Source organism: Embiotoca jacksoni, unplaced genomic scaffold, assembly GCF_022577435.1.
Source record: "Embiotoca jacksoni isolate LCO1_2020_lvr unplaced genomic scaffold, fEmbJac1.0.p SCAF_92, whole genome shotgun sequence".
In the NCBI taxonomy this organism is placed as follows: Eukaryota; Metazoa; Chordata; class Actinopteri; family Embiotocidae; genus Embiotoca; species Embiotoca jacksoni.
The window spans coordinates 628,229-643,491 of record NW_027185450.1 but is presented as its reverse complement, the minus strand read 5'-3'; the positions used below and the strand labels follow the sequence as shown (position 1 = coordinate 643,491).

The 15,263-nt window shown below is 44.5% G+C and overlaps 1 protein-coding gene across 7 annotated transcripts in view; it reads left to right on the top strand.

The window, feature by feature from the left end:
- Positions 1–9,228: 9,228 nt before the first annotated feature.
- Positions 9,229–15,263, top strand: part of birc6 (baculoviral IAP repeat containing 6) — a 102,341-nt gene continuing 96,306 nt past the window's right edge. For all 7 annotated transcript variants that reach the window (XM_069141874.1, XM_069141871.1, XM_069141870.1 and 4 more), the window contains exon 1: positions 9,229–9,652. In XM_069141874.1, coding sequence (XP_068997975.1) covers positions 9,442–9,652 — 211 coding nt within the window. In that variant the 5' untranslated portion in view covers positions 9,229–9,441. The remainder of the gene's footprint in view (positions 9,653–15,263) is intronic.

The window sequence follows — 15,263 nt, the reverse complement described above, 5'->3', positions numbered from 1 at the left end:
TCTTAATTTTTTTTTTTACCTCCTACAAAATAAAAGCACAGCAGCAGAAGTTCTGTAGACGTCAAATTAAAAGCCTTTTTTCACACTTTTGGGTCATGACCAACCAGTTAAGAAGCACTGCACTACTCTATTAAATACGACTGGATCCTAAGACACCAGTGACTGACAGTATTCTCCTCTCCAGTTTCTGCTCTGCTGTTTTACTCTCTGACAAACTAAAGGATGCAGGTCTGCATGATCAAAGAGCTTCTAATGAGGAACACTATTGTTTCAATGAGGTGAAGGTACCGGCGGGTTTGTCCATGCCTGTATGAGACAATAAGTGAACATCACCAGGTCCTCAGTCAATCAAACTTTATTTATACAGCACTTTTTGTACATTTTGTTTCAGTTCAAAGTGCTTCACAGATGATTGACAGGCCAATAATAAGACGCAGTTGTAGATCTGAAAAATGAAATAAAATTTGAGAGCAATTTAAACAATTAACACGATTAAAAACAAATTAAAAGGAAAAATAAGACCATTTAAAAACCACTTTCAGACCAACGCCAGCGAGTTAATAAAGATAAAAGAAATGCAGAAGATAGATTAAAAGCTAAAATGACAACAAGAGTGGTGAAAAAGTCTGTTCCAGCAGCGCGGAGCATAAAGTTTTAGTCCTGCATGGAGGAAGGATTAAAAGAGTCGCGCCAGAGAACCCGAGGGGCTGAACTGGTTCGTACTCTGTCAACATGTGTGATATATAAGATGGTGCAAGACCATGAAGTGCTTTAAAAACATCTGAATCATTTTAAAATCAACTGACAGTCAACCAGTGTAAATACTTTAAAACAGGTGTGATATGTTCTCTCCTGGTCCTGGTCAGCAGGTGATCGATTCCTCTTTTGGGTGGAGCAGCCAGGAGAGCATCACAGTCGTCCAGCCTCTTGGTATGAAAGCATGCATGAGTCCCTCAGCGTCCCTCACAAAGAAATGGTCACGTCTGATGTTCTGTAGGTGGTAAAAGGCAGATTTGGTGACAAACCCCACGAGCTTTAAAGTTCAGCTCTGGAGGATGTCCCATAGATATTCAATCTGTCCCATGGATGTTAAATCTGTCCCATAGATATTCAATCTGTCCCATGGATGTTAAATCTGTCCCATAGATATTCAATCTGTCCCATGGATGTTAAATCTGTCCCATAGATATTCAATCTGTCCCATAGATATTCAATCTGTCCCATGGATGTTAAATCTGTCCCATGGATGTTAAATCTGTCCCATAGATATTCAATCTGTCCCATGGATGTTAAATCTGTCCCATAGATATTCAATCTGTCCCACGGATGTTAAATCTGTCCCATAGATATTCAATCTGTCCCATGGATGTTAAATCTGTCCCATAGATATTCAATCTGTCCCACAGATGTTAAATCTGTCCCATGGATGTTAAATCTGTCCTATGGATGTTAAATCTGTCCCATAGATATTCAATCTGTCCCACAGATGTTAAATCTGTCCCATGGATGTTAAATCTGTCCCATAGATATTCAATCTGTCCCACAGATGTTAAATCTGTCCCATGGATGTTAAATCTGTCCTATGGATGTTAAATCTGTCCCATAGATATTCAATCTGTCCCACAGATGTTAAATCTGTCCCATAGATATTCAATCTGTCCCACAGATGTTAAATCTGTCCCATGGATGTTAAATCTGTCCTATGGATGTTAAATCTGTCCCACGGATGTTAAATCTGTCCCATAGATATTCAATCTGTCCCACAGATGTTAAATCTGTCCCATGGATGTTAAATCTGTCCTATGGATGTTAAATCTGTCCCATAGATATTCAATCTGTCCCACAGATGTTAAATCTGTCCCATGGATGTTAAATCTGTCCCATAGATATTCAATCTGTCCTATGGATGTTAAATCTGTCCTATGGATGTTAAATCTGTCCCACGGATGTTAAATCTGTCCCATGGATGTTAAATCTGTCCCATAGATATTCAATCTGTCCCATGGATGTTAAATATGTCCTATGGATGTTAAATCTGTCCCACAGATGTTAAATCTGTCCCATGGATGTTAAATCTGTCCCACGGATGTTAATTCTGTCCTATGGATGTTAAATCTGTCCCATGGATGTTAAATCTGTCCTATGGATGTTAAATCTGTCCCACGGATGTTAAATCTGTCCCATGGATGTTAAATCTGTCCCACGGATGTTAAATCTGTCCCACAGATGTTAAATCTGTCCCACGGATGTTAAATCTGTCCCATGGATGTTAAATCTGTCCTATGGATGTTAAATCTGTCCCATGGATGTTAAATCTGTCCCATAGATATTCAATCTGTCCCATGGATGTTAAATCTGTCCTATGGATGTTAAATCTGTCCCATGGATGTTAAATCTGTCCTATGGATGTTAAATCTGTCCCACAGATGTTAAATCTGTCCCATGGATGTTAAATCTGTCCCATGGATGTTAAATCTGTCCCATGGATGTTAAATCTGCGACCAGTTTCTCTCTGAGCTTTGGAACCAAGAACTTTAGTTTTATCCTGGTTGAGCTGCAGAAACTGGTGTGACATCCAAGCATTAATATCTATAATACATTCAAAGAGGGAATGAGTTTCCCTCCTGAAGAGTCCCCAGGCTGTCAGCAGGGCTGACATGCAGACAGGCAATCATTTACACCGACGGGCCGCCTGAGGCGATGCGTCACCTAACTTGCAGTTCTCTGGCCTGACGGACAAAGAAACCGACAAGCACCTCCAGAACGGCAGCTAATTGTGGTCGTTGGAATAAACTGAGTTCAAATCAATTCTATTTGCTTCGAGTGAAAGGAACTCTTCTCTAGAAATCTGACTCCCTGAACACAAGCTGTGCTTTCACTTAGAAAATAAAGTCTTCCACTCGGTTTTATTTCACTGCAGGAGATTCCACTCTGAAGTCTGCTGTGTTTCACCTCCATGCTGTGATGAGCTGCAGAAAGTCAGATCCACATTGGTTATAGTTATAGTTATAGTTGATGGTTATAGTTATAGTTATAATTAGTTGTAGTTATAGTCGATGGTTATAGTTATAGTTGGTTATATAGTTGATGGTTATAGTTATAGTTGGTTATAGTTGGTGGTTATAGTTATAGTTGGTTATAGTTTATGGTTATAGTTGATGATTATAGTTATAGTTGATGGTTATAGTTATAGTTGGTTATAGTTATAGTTGATGGTTATAGTTATAGTTGATGGTTACTGTTGATGGTTATAGTTGTAGTTGATGGTTATAGTTGGTTATAGTTATAGTTGATGGTTATAGTTATATTTGATGGGATAGTTGAGTAAAGAAGCTGCTGTACATAGAGCTGCACTTACAAGGCTCAAAGGGTCCTGTCACTGAACATTATTCACCCACAATTTGTTGCAAGGAGATGAAGGAGCTGCTCAACTATCAGTCCTTCAAAACTTAGTGTGGCATCTTACACTTTTCTCTGTGAACATTCATGGTTTATGTGCTCAAACAGGTGGAACCCAGATAATCTGCAGGAGCAGATCTGTGTTGTTGGATCAGACATGAGAAAAGTTAGCATGTGTTACCACTGAGCTCCTCATCCCACCTGGATGCTACACAGGTAAAGATCAAACATGAAGATGTAACCCTCCAAGCTGTTTCCAGATGTCCTGCAACATTCGGGTCTAAATCTGAATCTGTTGTTGGAAAACCTTCCCTGTATCTCTGCCCTCTCCTGTTGGAGGATCTGCGTCCACAGTTTGAAGGTTCAAAGCTTTGCTCCTCACTGACATTTCCCTCATTCCCAAAACACAGGCGGCTGCAACTCAGTTTAACCCAGAACATACTGCTGCCATTTCTGTTTGATTTAAACTTCTGATTCATTGTGAAAAACAGCGTTGTTTGTCCCCCAGAAACGTCTGGTGGCTGCTGAAGTCATCCTACAGATTAAACAGATTACTTTGGACTAAAGGAAATATGAGACAACAGCTGAAGTCACCACTGGTTCCCTGAATGTCACAACTCTGTCTGTTTCAAATGAAAAGCCCTTGTTTGAAATTATTTCATCCTCCATCCAGCCGTCTGCTCAGCTTGGACCTGGTCTGGTTAGTCTAGATGTGGAAGTCGCTGTGGTTGAATAGATGTATGATGTGAACATCAACATCATCTCCATCTTTTATTCTCTGGAGAAATTCAGAAAGTAATACTTCATGATTTTCTGATTCCAGTTGATACAAAAGCCAACGAGTAAATAGGCACTGATCCCAACACAGCACGGATTATAAAGTATAAAGGTAAACTTGATTAATCTCAGAGGATAGATTTAGTATGGACATCATGGCTGCTGCTCGGTTCCAACATATCCACATACATGAGAGATAGGTGAGCGCTCCCGTTGGTGCTGCTGGAGTTCAGCTCCATCTTCTTCAGGATCCCAGCGTCACCAGCTGGTGTACAAATGACACATCTCTTCATGCATCTGCGTGAGGGATGAGCAGGAAGAAGATCACATCCGGTTGGACGCAGATAAATCGCTGCTTATGTCACGTGTTCTGGAGAGATGCTGCTGCTTCAGCAGGAAGCTGCAGAGCAGGACAACATCAGTACGGTGGCAGCCTGCTGTCAATCAAACGTTGTTTTAATAACACAAAACTGATGAGAAGAAAAGACAAAGACATTGTTTTAAATGTGATTTCAGGGGGACTTATATTTTACATTTATTATTTTTTACATTTAATATTTTTTACAAAGTTGTGTTCGTACTTTTAATCAAGTAAAGGATCTGAATACTTTCTTTTTTTTTAGACTCACTGAACACTACTATGAGATAAACGTGAGATAATATAATGTGCTCTTTCTTTTTGCTTAAATATTTTATCACTCCTATTTCTGTTCATAGAAACATTGGAATTAATCTCAGTTCATCCCAGTGAGCTAACAGCTGGTTTTATTATAAATGACATGTTTCCCTACAGATGTGATGACTGACTGCATGATGGAGGATGATCCGTTCAGAGGATGGATCACAGAGAACATCAGAAAGATCAAACCTTCAGCTTCTGGTCACAAACGACCCTTCTGGGTCTAGTTTATAAATCCATTTGTAACTTTTAACATCTTTGATTCTCTGACTGGTGGTCAGATAAAACAAGCACTGAGGACATTTTTCACATTTTCTTACTTTTAAAGACTCAGGATGTATCAGCTATGAAAAAGTCAAAACAAGATGTTTTTTTCAAAGATGTAAAGTTGTTACTGATGAAGGAAACTTACAAAAAACAAACCAAAAATGACTGATTTTGTGTTCATAAAACAGATCATGTAAAGAGGTTATACCCCCATAGTGTCTACAGATATTATAATAATTATATTTCTTATTCCTTGTATTAATCATATTAATGACTTAATTGTCAATAGGTGAGATCAACCTTTGAAGTACTGAAGTCAGCAGAACAAAGAACAAGATGGATCTTTATCATTAGCAGAAATGATGCACACATGGCAGCGCAGAGATGAGATGGAGGAACATGGAGGTGGGCACCTCCTCCCTGGCCTCTTTCCTGCACCTCCTCCCCCTGCCTCATCCACTCACCTCCCTCCTGCACCTCCTCCCCACACCTCCTTCATGCACCTCCTCACCCCACCTCCTCCACTAGCCTCCTCCCCGCACCTCCTCCCGGCACCTCCTCCCCCATCCTGCTCAACATCTCTAGCATCGAGTTACAACAAAACTCACCACAATACATCTGTGACACTCACTCTTTTTTCAACTTTACATTTTACATTATCATGGATTGCACAGTTATTTTCTATTCTACTCATATTTTAGGCTACTTATCTTGTGTTTATTTTGGTTATTTATGAATCTAATTTACTCTTTCTTTGAATATCTTTTCCCGCTGAAGCGCTCAGTTTGATGATTGTTTGTTAAATCGTTTTATTATCTGCTAATCTGACTGCCCAGTGTCATCTTTTATGTTAGCTTTAGGATCGAAATAAGAAATAATAATAATAATAATAATAAATATAAGAGACACAAATCGATAAAATAAATGTTCTGAGTTGCAGTCGGACATGAGACAGAAACACCGTCCAGCAACACTGAGCTCCCGCTGAGATCAGTTTGTATGAGCTGCTGCTCACACCACCACAACATCCGGAACCGCTGCGGCAGCCGATTTGTTGCGGAACCATTATTTTTGGTGTTCCCATTATTTTTGGTGTTCCCATTATTTTGGTGTTCCCATTATTTTTGGTGTTCCCATTATTTTGGTGTTCACATTATTTTTGGTGTTCCCATTATTTTGGTGTTCCCATTATTTTGGTGTTCCCATTATTTTTGGTGTTCCCATTATTTTGGTGTTCCCATTATTTTGGTGTTCCCATTATTTTTGGTGTTCCCATTATTTTGGTGTTCCCATTATTTTTGGTGTTCCCATTATTTTTGGTGTTCCCATTATTTTGGTGCTCACATTATTTTTGGTGTTCCCATTATTTTGGTGTTCCCATTATTTTTGGTGTTCCCATTATTTTGGTGCTCACATTATTTTTGGTGTTCCCATTATTTTGGTGTTCCCATTATTTTTGGTGTTCCCATTATTTTGGTGTTCACATTATTTTTGGTGTTCACATTATTTTTGGTGTTCCCATTATTTTTGGTGTTTCCATTATTTTGGTGTTCCCATTATTTTGGTGTTCCCATTATTTTTGGTGTTCCCATTATTTTGGTGTTCCCATTATTTTGGTGTTCCCATTATTTTGGTGTTCCCATTATTTTTGGTGTTCCCATTATTTTGGTGTTCCCATTATTTTGGTGTTCCCATTATTTTTGGTGTTCCCATTATTTTGGTGTTCCCATTATTTTTGGTGTTCCCATTATTTTGGTGTTCACATTATTTTTGGTGTTCCCATTATTTTGGTGTTCCCATTATTTTTGGTGTTCCCATTATTTTGGTGCTCACATTATTTTTGGTGTTCCCATTATTTTGGTGTTCCCATTATTTTTGGTGTTCCCATTATTTTGGTGTTCACATTATTTTTGGTGTTCACATTATTTTTGGTGTTCCCATTATTTTTGGTGTTTCCATTATTTTGGTGTTCCCATTATTTTGGTGTTCCCATTATTTTTGGTGTTCCCATTATTTTGGTGTTCACATTATTTTGGTGTTCCCATTATTTTGGTGTTCCCATTATTTTTGGTGTTCCCATTATTTTGGTGTTCCCATTATTTTTGGTGTTCCCATTATTTTGGTGTTCCCATTATTTTTGGTGTTCCCATTATTTTTGGTGTTCCCATTATTTTGGTGTTCCCATTATTTTTGGTGTTCCCATTATTTTTGGTGTTCCCATTATTTTGGTGTTCACATTATTTTTGGTGTTTCCATTATTTTGGTGTTCCCATTATTTTGGTGTTCCCATTATTTTGGTGTTCCCATTATTTTTGGTGTTCCCATTATTTTTGGTGTTCACATTATTTTTGGTGTTCCCATTATTTTGGTGTTCACATTATTTTTGGTGTTCCCATTATTTTTGGTGTTCCCATTATTTTTGGTGTTTCCATTATTTTGGTGTTCCCATTATTTTGGTGTTCCCATTATTTTTGGTGTTCCCATTATTTTGGTGTTCCCATTATTTTGGTGTTCCCATTATTTTTGGTGTTCCCATTATTTTGGTGTTCCCATTATTTTGGTGTTCCCATTATTTTTGGTGTTCCCATTATTTTTGGTGTTCCCATTATTTTGGTGTTCCCATTATTTTTGGTGTTCCCATTATTTTGGTATTCACATTATTTTTGGTGTTCCCATTATTTTGGTGTTCCCATTATTTTTGGTGTTCCCATTATTTTTGGTGTTCCCATTATTTTGGTGTTCCCATTATTTTTGGTGTTCCCATTATTTTGGTGTTCCCATTATTTTGGTGTTCCCATTATTTTTGGTGTTCCCATTATTTTTGGTGTTCCCATTATTTTGGTGTTCCCATTATTTTTGGTGTTCACATTATTTTTGGTGTTCCCATTATTTTGGTGTTCACATTATTTTTGGTGTTTCCATTATTTTGGTGTTCCCATTATTTTGGTGTTCCCATTATTTTTGGTGTTCCCATTATTTTTGGTGTTCACATTATTTTTGGTGTTCCCATTATTTTGGTGTTCACATTATTTTTGGTGTTCCCATTATTTTTGGTGTTCCCATTATTTTTGGTGTTTCCATTATTTTGGTGTTCCCATTATTTTGGTGTTCCCATTATTTTTGGTGTTCCCATTATTTTGGTGTTCCCATTATTTTGGTGTTCCCATTATTTTTGGTGTTCCCATTATTTTGGTGTTCCCATTATTTTGGTGTTCCCATTATTTTTGGTGTTCCCATTATTTTTGGTGTTCCCATTATTTTGGTGTTCCCATTATTTTTGGTGTTCCCATTATTTTGGTATTCACATTATTTTTGGTGTTCCCATTATTTTGGTGTTCCCATTATTTTTGGTGTTCCCATTATTTTTGGTGTTCCCATTATTTTGGTGTTCCCATTATTTTTGGTGTTCCCATTATTTTGGTATTCACATTATTTTTGGTGTTCCCATTATTTTGGTGTTCACATTATTTTTGGTGTTCCCATTATTTTTGGTGTTCCCATTATTTTTGGTGTTCCCATTATTTTGGTGTTCCCATTATTTTTGGTGTTCCCATTATTTTGGTGTTCCCATTATTTTGGTGTTCCCATTATTTTTGGTGTTCCCATTATTTTGGTGTTCCCATTATTTTTGGTGTTCCCATTATTTTGGTGTTCCCATTATTTTGGTGTTCCCATTATTTTTGGTGTTCCCATTATTTTGGTGTTCCCATTATTTTGGTGTTCCCATTATTTTTGGTGTTCCCATTATTTTGGTGTTCCCATTATTTTTGGTGTTCCCATTATTTTGGTGTTCCCATTATTTTGGTGTTCCCATTATTTTTGGTGTTCCCATTATTTTTGGTGTTCCCATTATTTTGGTGTTCCCATTATTTTGGTGTTCCCATTATTTTTGGTGTTCCCATTATTTTGGTGTTCCCATTATTTTTGTTGTTCCCATTATTTTTGGTGTTCCCATTATTTTGGTGTTCCCATTATTTTGGTGTTCCCATTATTTTGGTGTTCCCATTATTTTTGGTGTTCCCATTATTTTGACCACCCGCTGTCCCCGTTTGCGCGCGTTGCTCTCGCGAGAGGTGGCGGCCAGCTACGCTAGCTCCGTCGACCTATGGTGTAAGTGACAGCAGCGCAGCCCGGAGCTCCTCAGCGCGGATGGTGAATCGCCACTGCTGCGGTAACGGGTGGAGGAGAAGAAGCCGCAGAAGGAGTCAGCAGTGGCAGAGGAGAGCTACTTCTGACGTACTCTCGTACATTTAGCAGTATTACGTGTATCATCGGATCCGAACCAACCCAGAAGGGAAGGGAAGGGGAAAGAAGGAAAGATGGCGGCCGCGGCCTCGCCGGGCTCCGGCTCGTCCACCTCCTCGGACTGGATTGTGCTGAGAGACGGGTGTCTGCGTTGCGACGAGGAGGGCCTGCGAAGCCTTTCCTACCACCCGGCCCTCAACGCTATCTTGGCCGTCACCAGCCGCGGCAGTATCAAAGTGATTGACGGCACCTCGGGGGCCATCCTCCAGGCTTCGGCGCTGCACGGTGAGTCGCGGAGCCTCCGTCGAGCCCGGACACCGCCGGTTCGGTTCGACACCCGGCGGGCAGCGAGCACGACCCCGCTGCTCGCTGACGTTAGCGGGTCCTAGCGGTTATTTTCGGGCCTTATGGGGTTTTTAGTCCAGCCGGTTGGGTTAGCTGGTTGTGGGTGTTTAAAAGCAGACGCGGATGTGTTCGTGGTGGAACCTCCGGGGCTGGTGGAACCTCCGGGGCTGGTGGAACCTCCGGGGCTGGTGGAACCTCCGGGGCTGGATGTCCGTGTTTGTCACGTTTACCACCGGCTGAGCTCGGACACACCGACCGCCGAGCTAACGGCCAGACAGCGGAGGTAGCACGGCGCTAGTTAGCAACCGTCCCGGTGCGCGTCTCTTCTTCAGGGGGCCAGTCACGATGCGGGTCGGTGTGAGTCCGCGGTAGACAGCTGCAGGAGCGTCGTTACAACCACCGGGAACCCGAGGGCACGCTGCTGGTAGCCACCGAGCTAACCGAGCGGCTCTCGAGCAGCGCACCGGGCGCCCTGTCACTCATCTGGAGGGATTGATGTCTGTCAGTTAACCCGGTAAAGTCTTCCCTCCGACACCTCGGTACGTCCTACAGCCTGACGGGACATCCAGTGTTTCAGCTGGTTAGAGGAGTCACCCGGTGTGATGGGTGTCTGTCCCTGAACGCATCACATCATCAGAGAGGTGCATGAACGCACCTGGTCCGGTGTCCTTCTGTCCTTCCGTCTCCAGGAGGTCTGATAGTTGGAGATGAGATCGAGGCTCAGGAGATAAATGTCCCGTGGAGAGGAGGTCGCTCCATGGAGGTGGTTTATGTTGGAGGTTCAACACATCAATGGGTTAAATGTCTTCTCTTTTCATTGTTAGTAAAACAGTTGAACAGCTTCTACAGATGATTTTTAAAAGCATTTCTTCCCAAAGTCATTCTGAATGTTATAATGATGATGATAATAATAATAATAATAATAATATAGTGTATTATGGATTTATACTTTAAAAATGAATAAATACTGTTTGCACAGTGTTGAACAGTCAGGTTTACAACATCACCACCTTTGTCACCCTCCTGTCACCCTCCTGTCACCCTCCTGTCCTCCTTCTGTCCCCACTGTCCTCCTCCTGTCACCCTCCTGTCACCCTCCTGTCCTCCTTCTGTCCCCACTGTCCTCCTCCTGTCACCCTCCTGTCACCCTCCTGTCCTCCTTCTGTCCCCACTGTCCTCCTCCTGTCACCCTCCTGTCCTCCTTCTGTCCCCACTGTCCTCCTCCTGTCCCCCTCCTGTCCCCCTCCTGTCACCCTCCTGTCCTCCTTCTGTCCCCACTGTCCTTCTTCTGTCCCTCTCCTGTCCCCCTCCTGTCCCCCTCCTGTCACTCTCCTGTCCTCCTTCTGTCCCCACTGTCCTCCTCCTGTCCCCCTCCTGTCCCCCTCCTGTCACTCTCCTGTCCTCCTTCTGTCCCCACTGTCCTCCTCCTGTCACCCTCCTGTCCCCCTCCTGTCCTCCTGTCCCCACTGTCCTCCTCCTGTCCTTCTTCTGTCACCCTCCTGTCACCCTTCTGTCCTCCTCCTGCCCTTCTCTTGTCACCCTCCTGTCCTCCTCCTGTCACTGTCCTATCCCCCCTGTCCCTTACCTGTCCTCCCCCATCCTCCTCTTCCTGCCCCTGTCCTCCTCCTATCCCCTGCCTGTCACCCCGCTGTCCTCCTCCTGTCCTCCTCATGTCCTCCCCCTGTCCTCCTCCTGTCCCCCTCCCCTTCCCCCCCTGCCCTTCTCCTCCCCCCTCCTCCTGTCCTCCTCCTGTCCTCCTCCTCATACGATGCGTGTAAATTATGACATTTACATAAATACATGATGTTCTGATGAAGCAACAAACTACTTCCTGTTTTAATGTGAACGGTGGTGAACGTGATGAACGGTGGTGAACGTGATGAACGGTGGTGAACATGATGAACGGTGGTGAACGGTGATGAACGGTGGTGAACGGTGGTGAACGTGATGAACGGTGATGAACGGTGGTGAACGGTGATGAACGGTGATGAACGGTGGTGAACGTGATGAACGGTGGTGAACGGTGATGAACGGTGGTGAACGTGATGAACGGTGATGAACGGTGGTGAACGGTGGTGAACGTGATGAACGGTGGTGAACGGTGGTGAACGGTGATGAACGGTGGTGAACGGTGATGAACGGTGGTGAACGGTGATGAACGGTGGTGAACGTGATGAACGGTGGTGAACGGTGATGAACGGTGGTGAACGTGGTGAACGGTGGTGAACGTGATGAACGGTGATGAACGGTGGTGAACGGTGATGAACGGTGATGAACGTGATGAACGGTGATGAACGGTGATGAACGGTGGTGAACGTGATGAACGGTGGTGAACGGTGATGAACGGTGGTGAACGTGATGAACGGTGTTGAACGGTGGTGAACGGTGATGAACGGTGGTGAACGGTGGTGAACGTGATGAACGGTGATGAACGGTGGTGAACGTGATGAACGGTGGTGAACGGTGGTGAACGTGATGAACGTGATGAACGGTGGTGAACGTGATGAACGGTGATGAACGGTGGTGAACGGTGATGAACGGTGGTGAACGTGGTGAACGTGATGAACGGTGATGAACGGTGGTGAACGGTGATGAACGGTGATGAACGTGATGAACGGTGATGAACGGTGGTGAACGTGATGAACGGTGATGAACGGTGGTGAACGGTGGTGAACGTGATGAACGGTGATGAACGGTGGTGAACGGTGGTGAACGGTGATGAACGGTGGTGAACGTGATGAACGGTGGTGAACGGTGGTGAACGGTGATGAACGGTGGTGAACGTGATGAACGGTGATGAACGGTGGTGAACGGTGATGAACGGTGATGAACGGTGGTGAACGGTGGTGAACGTGATGAACGGTGGTGAACGGTGATGAACGGTGGTGAACGGTGATGAACGGTGGTGAACGGTGGTGAACGTGATGAACGGTGGTGAACGGTGGTGAACGGTGATGAACGGTGGTGAACGTGATGAACGGTGGTGAACGTGATGAACGGTGATGAACGGTGGTGAACGGTGGTGAACGGTGATGAACGGTGATGAACGTGATGAACGGTGATGAACGGTGGTGAACGTGATGAACGGTGGTGAACGGTGGTGAACGTGGTGAACGTGATGAACGGTGGTGAACGTGATGAACGGTGGTGAACGTGATGAACGGTGGTGAGCGGTGGTGAACGTGATGAACGGTGGTGAACGTGATGAACGGTGGTGAACGGTGATGAACGGTGGTGAACGTGATGAACGGTGATGAACGTTGGTGAACGGTGATGAACGTTGGTGAACGGTGATGAACGGTGGTGAACGGTGATGAACGGTGGTGAACGGTGGTGAACGTGGTGAACGGTGGTGAACGTGATGAACGGTGGTGAACGTGATGAACGGTGGTGAACGTGATGAACGTGATGAACAGTGGTGAACGGTGGTGAACGTGATGAACGGTGGTGAACGGTGGTGAACGTGATGAACGGTGGTGAACGGTGGTGAACGTGATGAACGGTGGTGAACGGTGATGAACGTGATGAACGGTGGTGAACGGTGGTGAACGTGATGAACGGTGATGAACGGTGGTGAACGGTGATGAACGGTGGTGAACGGTGGTGAACGTGATGAACGGTGGTGAACGGTGATGAACGGTGGTGAACGTGGTGAACGGTGATGAACGGTGGTGAACGGTGATGAACGGTGGTGAACGGTGATGAACGGTGGTGAACGTGATGAACGGTGGTGAACGGTGGTGAACGGTGATGAACGGTGGTGAACGTGGTGAACGGTGGTGAACGTGATGAACGTGATGAACGGTGATGAACGGTGGTGAACGTGATGAACGGTGGTGAACGTGATGAACGGTGGTGAACGTGGTGAACGGTGGTGAACGTGATGAACGGTGATGAACGGTGGTGAACGGTGATGAACGGTGATGAACGGTGATGAACGGTGGTGAACGTGATGAACGGTGGTGAACGTGATGAACGGTGGTGAACGGTGATGAACGGTGGTGAACGGTGGTGAACGGTGGTGAACGGTGGTGAACGGTGGTGAACGTGATGAACGGTGATGAACGGTGGTGAACGGTGATGAACGGTGATGAACGTGATGAACGGTGATGAACGGTGGTGAACGTGATGAACGGTGGTGAACGTGATGAACGGTGATGAACGGTGGTGAACGGTGGTGAACGTGATGAACGGTGATGAACGGTGGTGAACGGTGATGAACGGTGATGAACGGTGGTGAACGGTGATGAACGGTGGTGAACGGTGGTGAACGTGGTGAACGGTGGTGAACGTGATGAACGGTGATGAACGGTGGTGAACGGTGATGAACGGTGGTGAACGTGATGAACGGTGATGAACGGTGGTGAACGGTGATGAACGGTGGTGAACGGTGATGAACGGTGGTGAACGGTGGTGAACGGTGGTGAACGTGATGAACGGTGATGAACGGTGGTGAAAGTGATGAACGGTGGTGAACGTGATGAACGGTGATGAACGGTGGTGAACGGTGGTGAACGGTGATGAACGGTGATGAACGTGATGAACGGTGATGAACGGTGGTGAACGTGATGAACGGTGGTGAACGGTGGTGAACGTGATGAACGTGATGAACGGTGGTGAACGTGATGAACGGTGGTGAACGTGATGAACGGTGGTGAACGTGATGAACGGTGATGAGCGGTGGTGAACGTGATGAACGGTGGTGAACGTGATGAACGGTGGTGAACGTGATGAACGGTGGTGAACGGTGATGAACGGTGGTGAACGTGATGAACGGTGGTGAACGGTGATGAACGGTGATGAACGTTGGTGAACGGTGATGAACGGTGGTGAACGGTGGTGAACGGTGGTGAACGTGATGAACGGTGGTGAACGTGATGAACGTGATGAACAGTGGTGAACGGTGGTGAACGTGATGAACGGTGGTGAACGGTGGTGAACGGTGGTGAACGTGATGAACGGTGGTGAACGGTGGTGAACGTGATGAACGGTGGTGAACGGTGATGAACGTGATGAACGGTGGTGAACGGTGGTGAACGTGATGAACGGTGGTGAACGGTGATGAACGTGATGAACGTGGTGAACGGTGGTGAACGGTGATGAACGTGATGAACGGTGGTGAACGGTGGTGAACGTGATGAACGGTGGTGAACGTGGTGAACGGTGGTGAACGTGAGGAACGGTGGTGAACGTGGTGAACGTTAACGGTGGTGAACGTGGTGGTGTTCAAGTGTGTGTGTTGGTGTGTTCATGCGTGTTCGTGTGTGTGTGTTGGTGTGTTCATGCGTGTTCGTGTGTGTGTGTTGGTGTGTTTGTGTTCGTGTGTGTGTGTGTGTGTGTTGGTGTTTTCGTGTGTGTTCATGTGTGTGTTTATGTTCATGTGTGTGTTCGTGTGTGTTTGTGTGTGTGTTCGTGTGTTTGTGTGTGTTTGTGTGTGTGTGTGTTGGTGTGTGTTTGTGTGTGTATTTGTTCGTGTGTGTGTGTCTGTGTTAATGTGTGTTTGTGTGTGTGTGTTTATGTGTGTTTGAGTGTGTGTGTGTGTTGGTGTGTT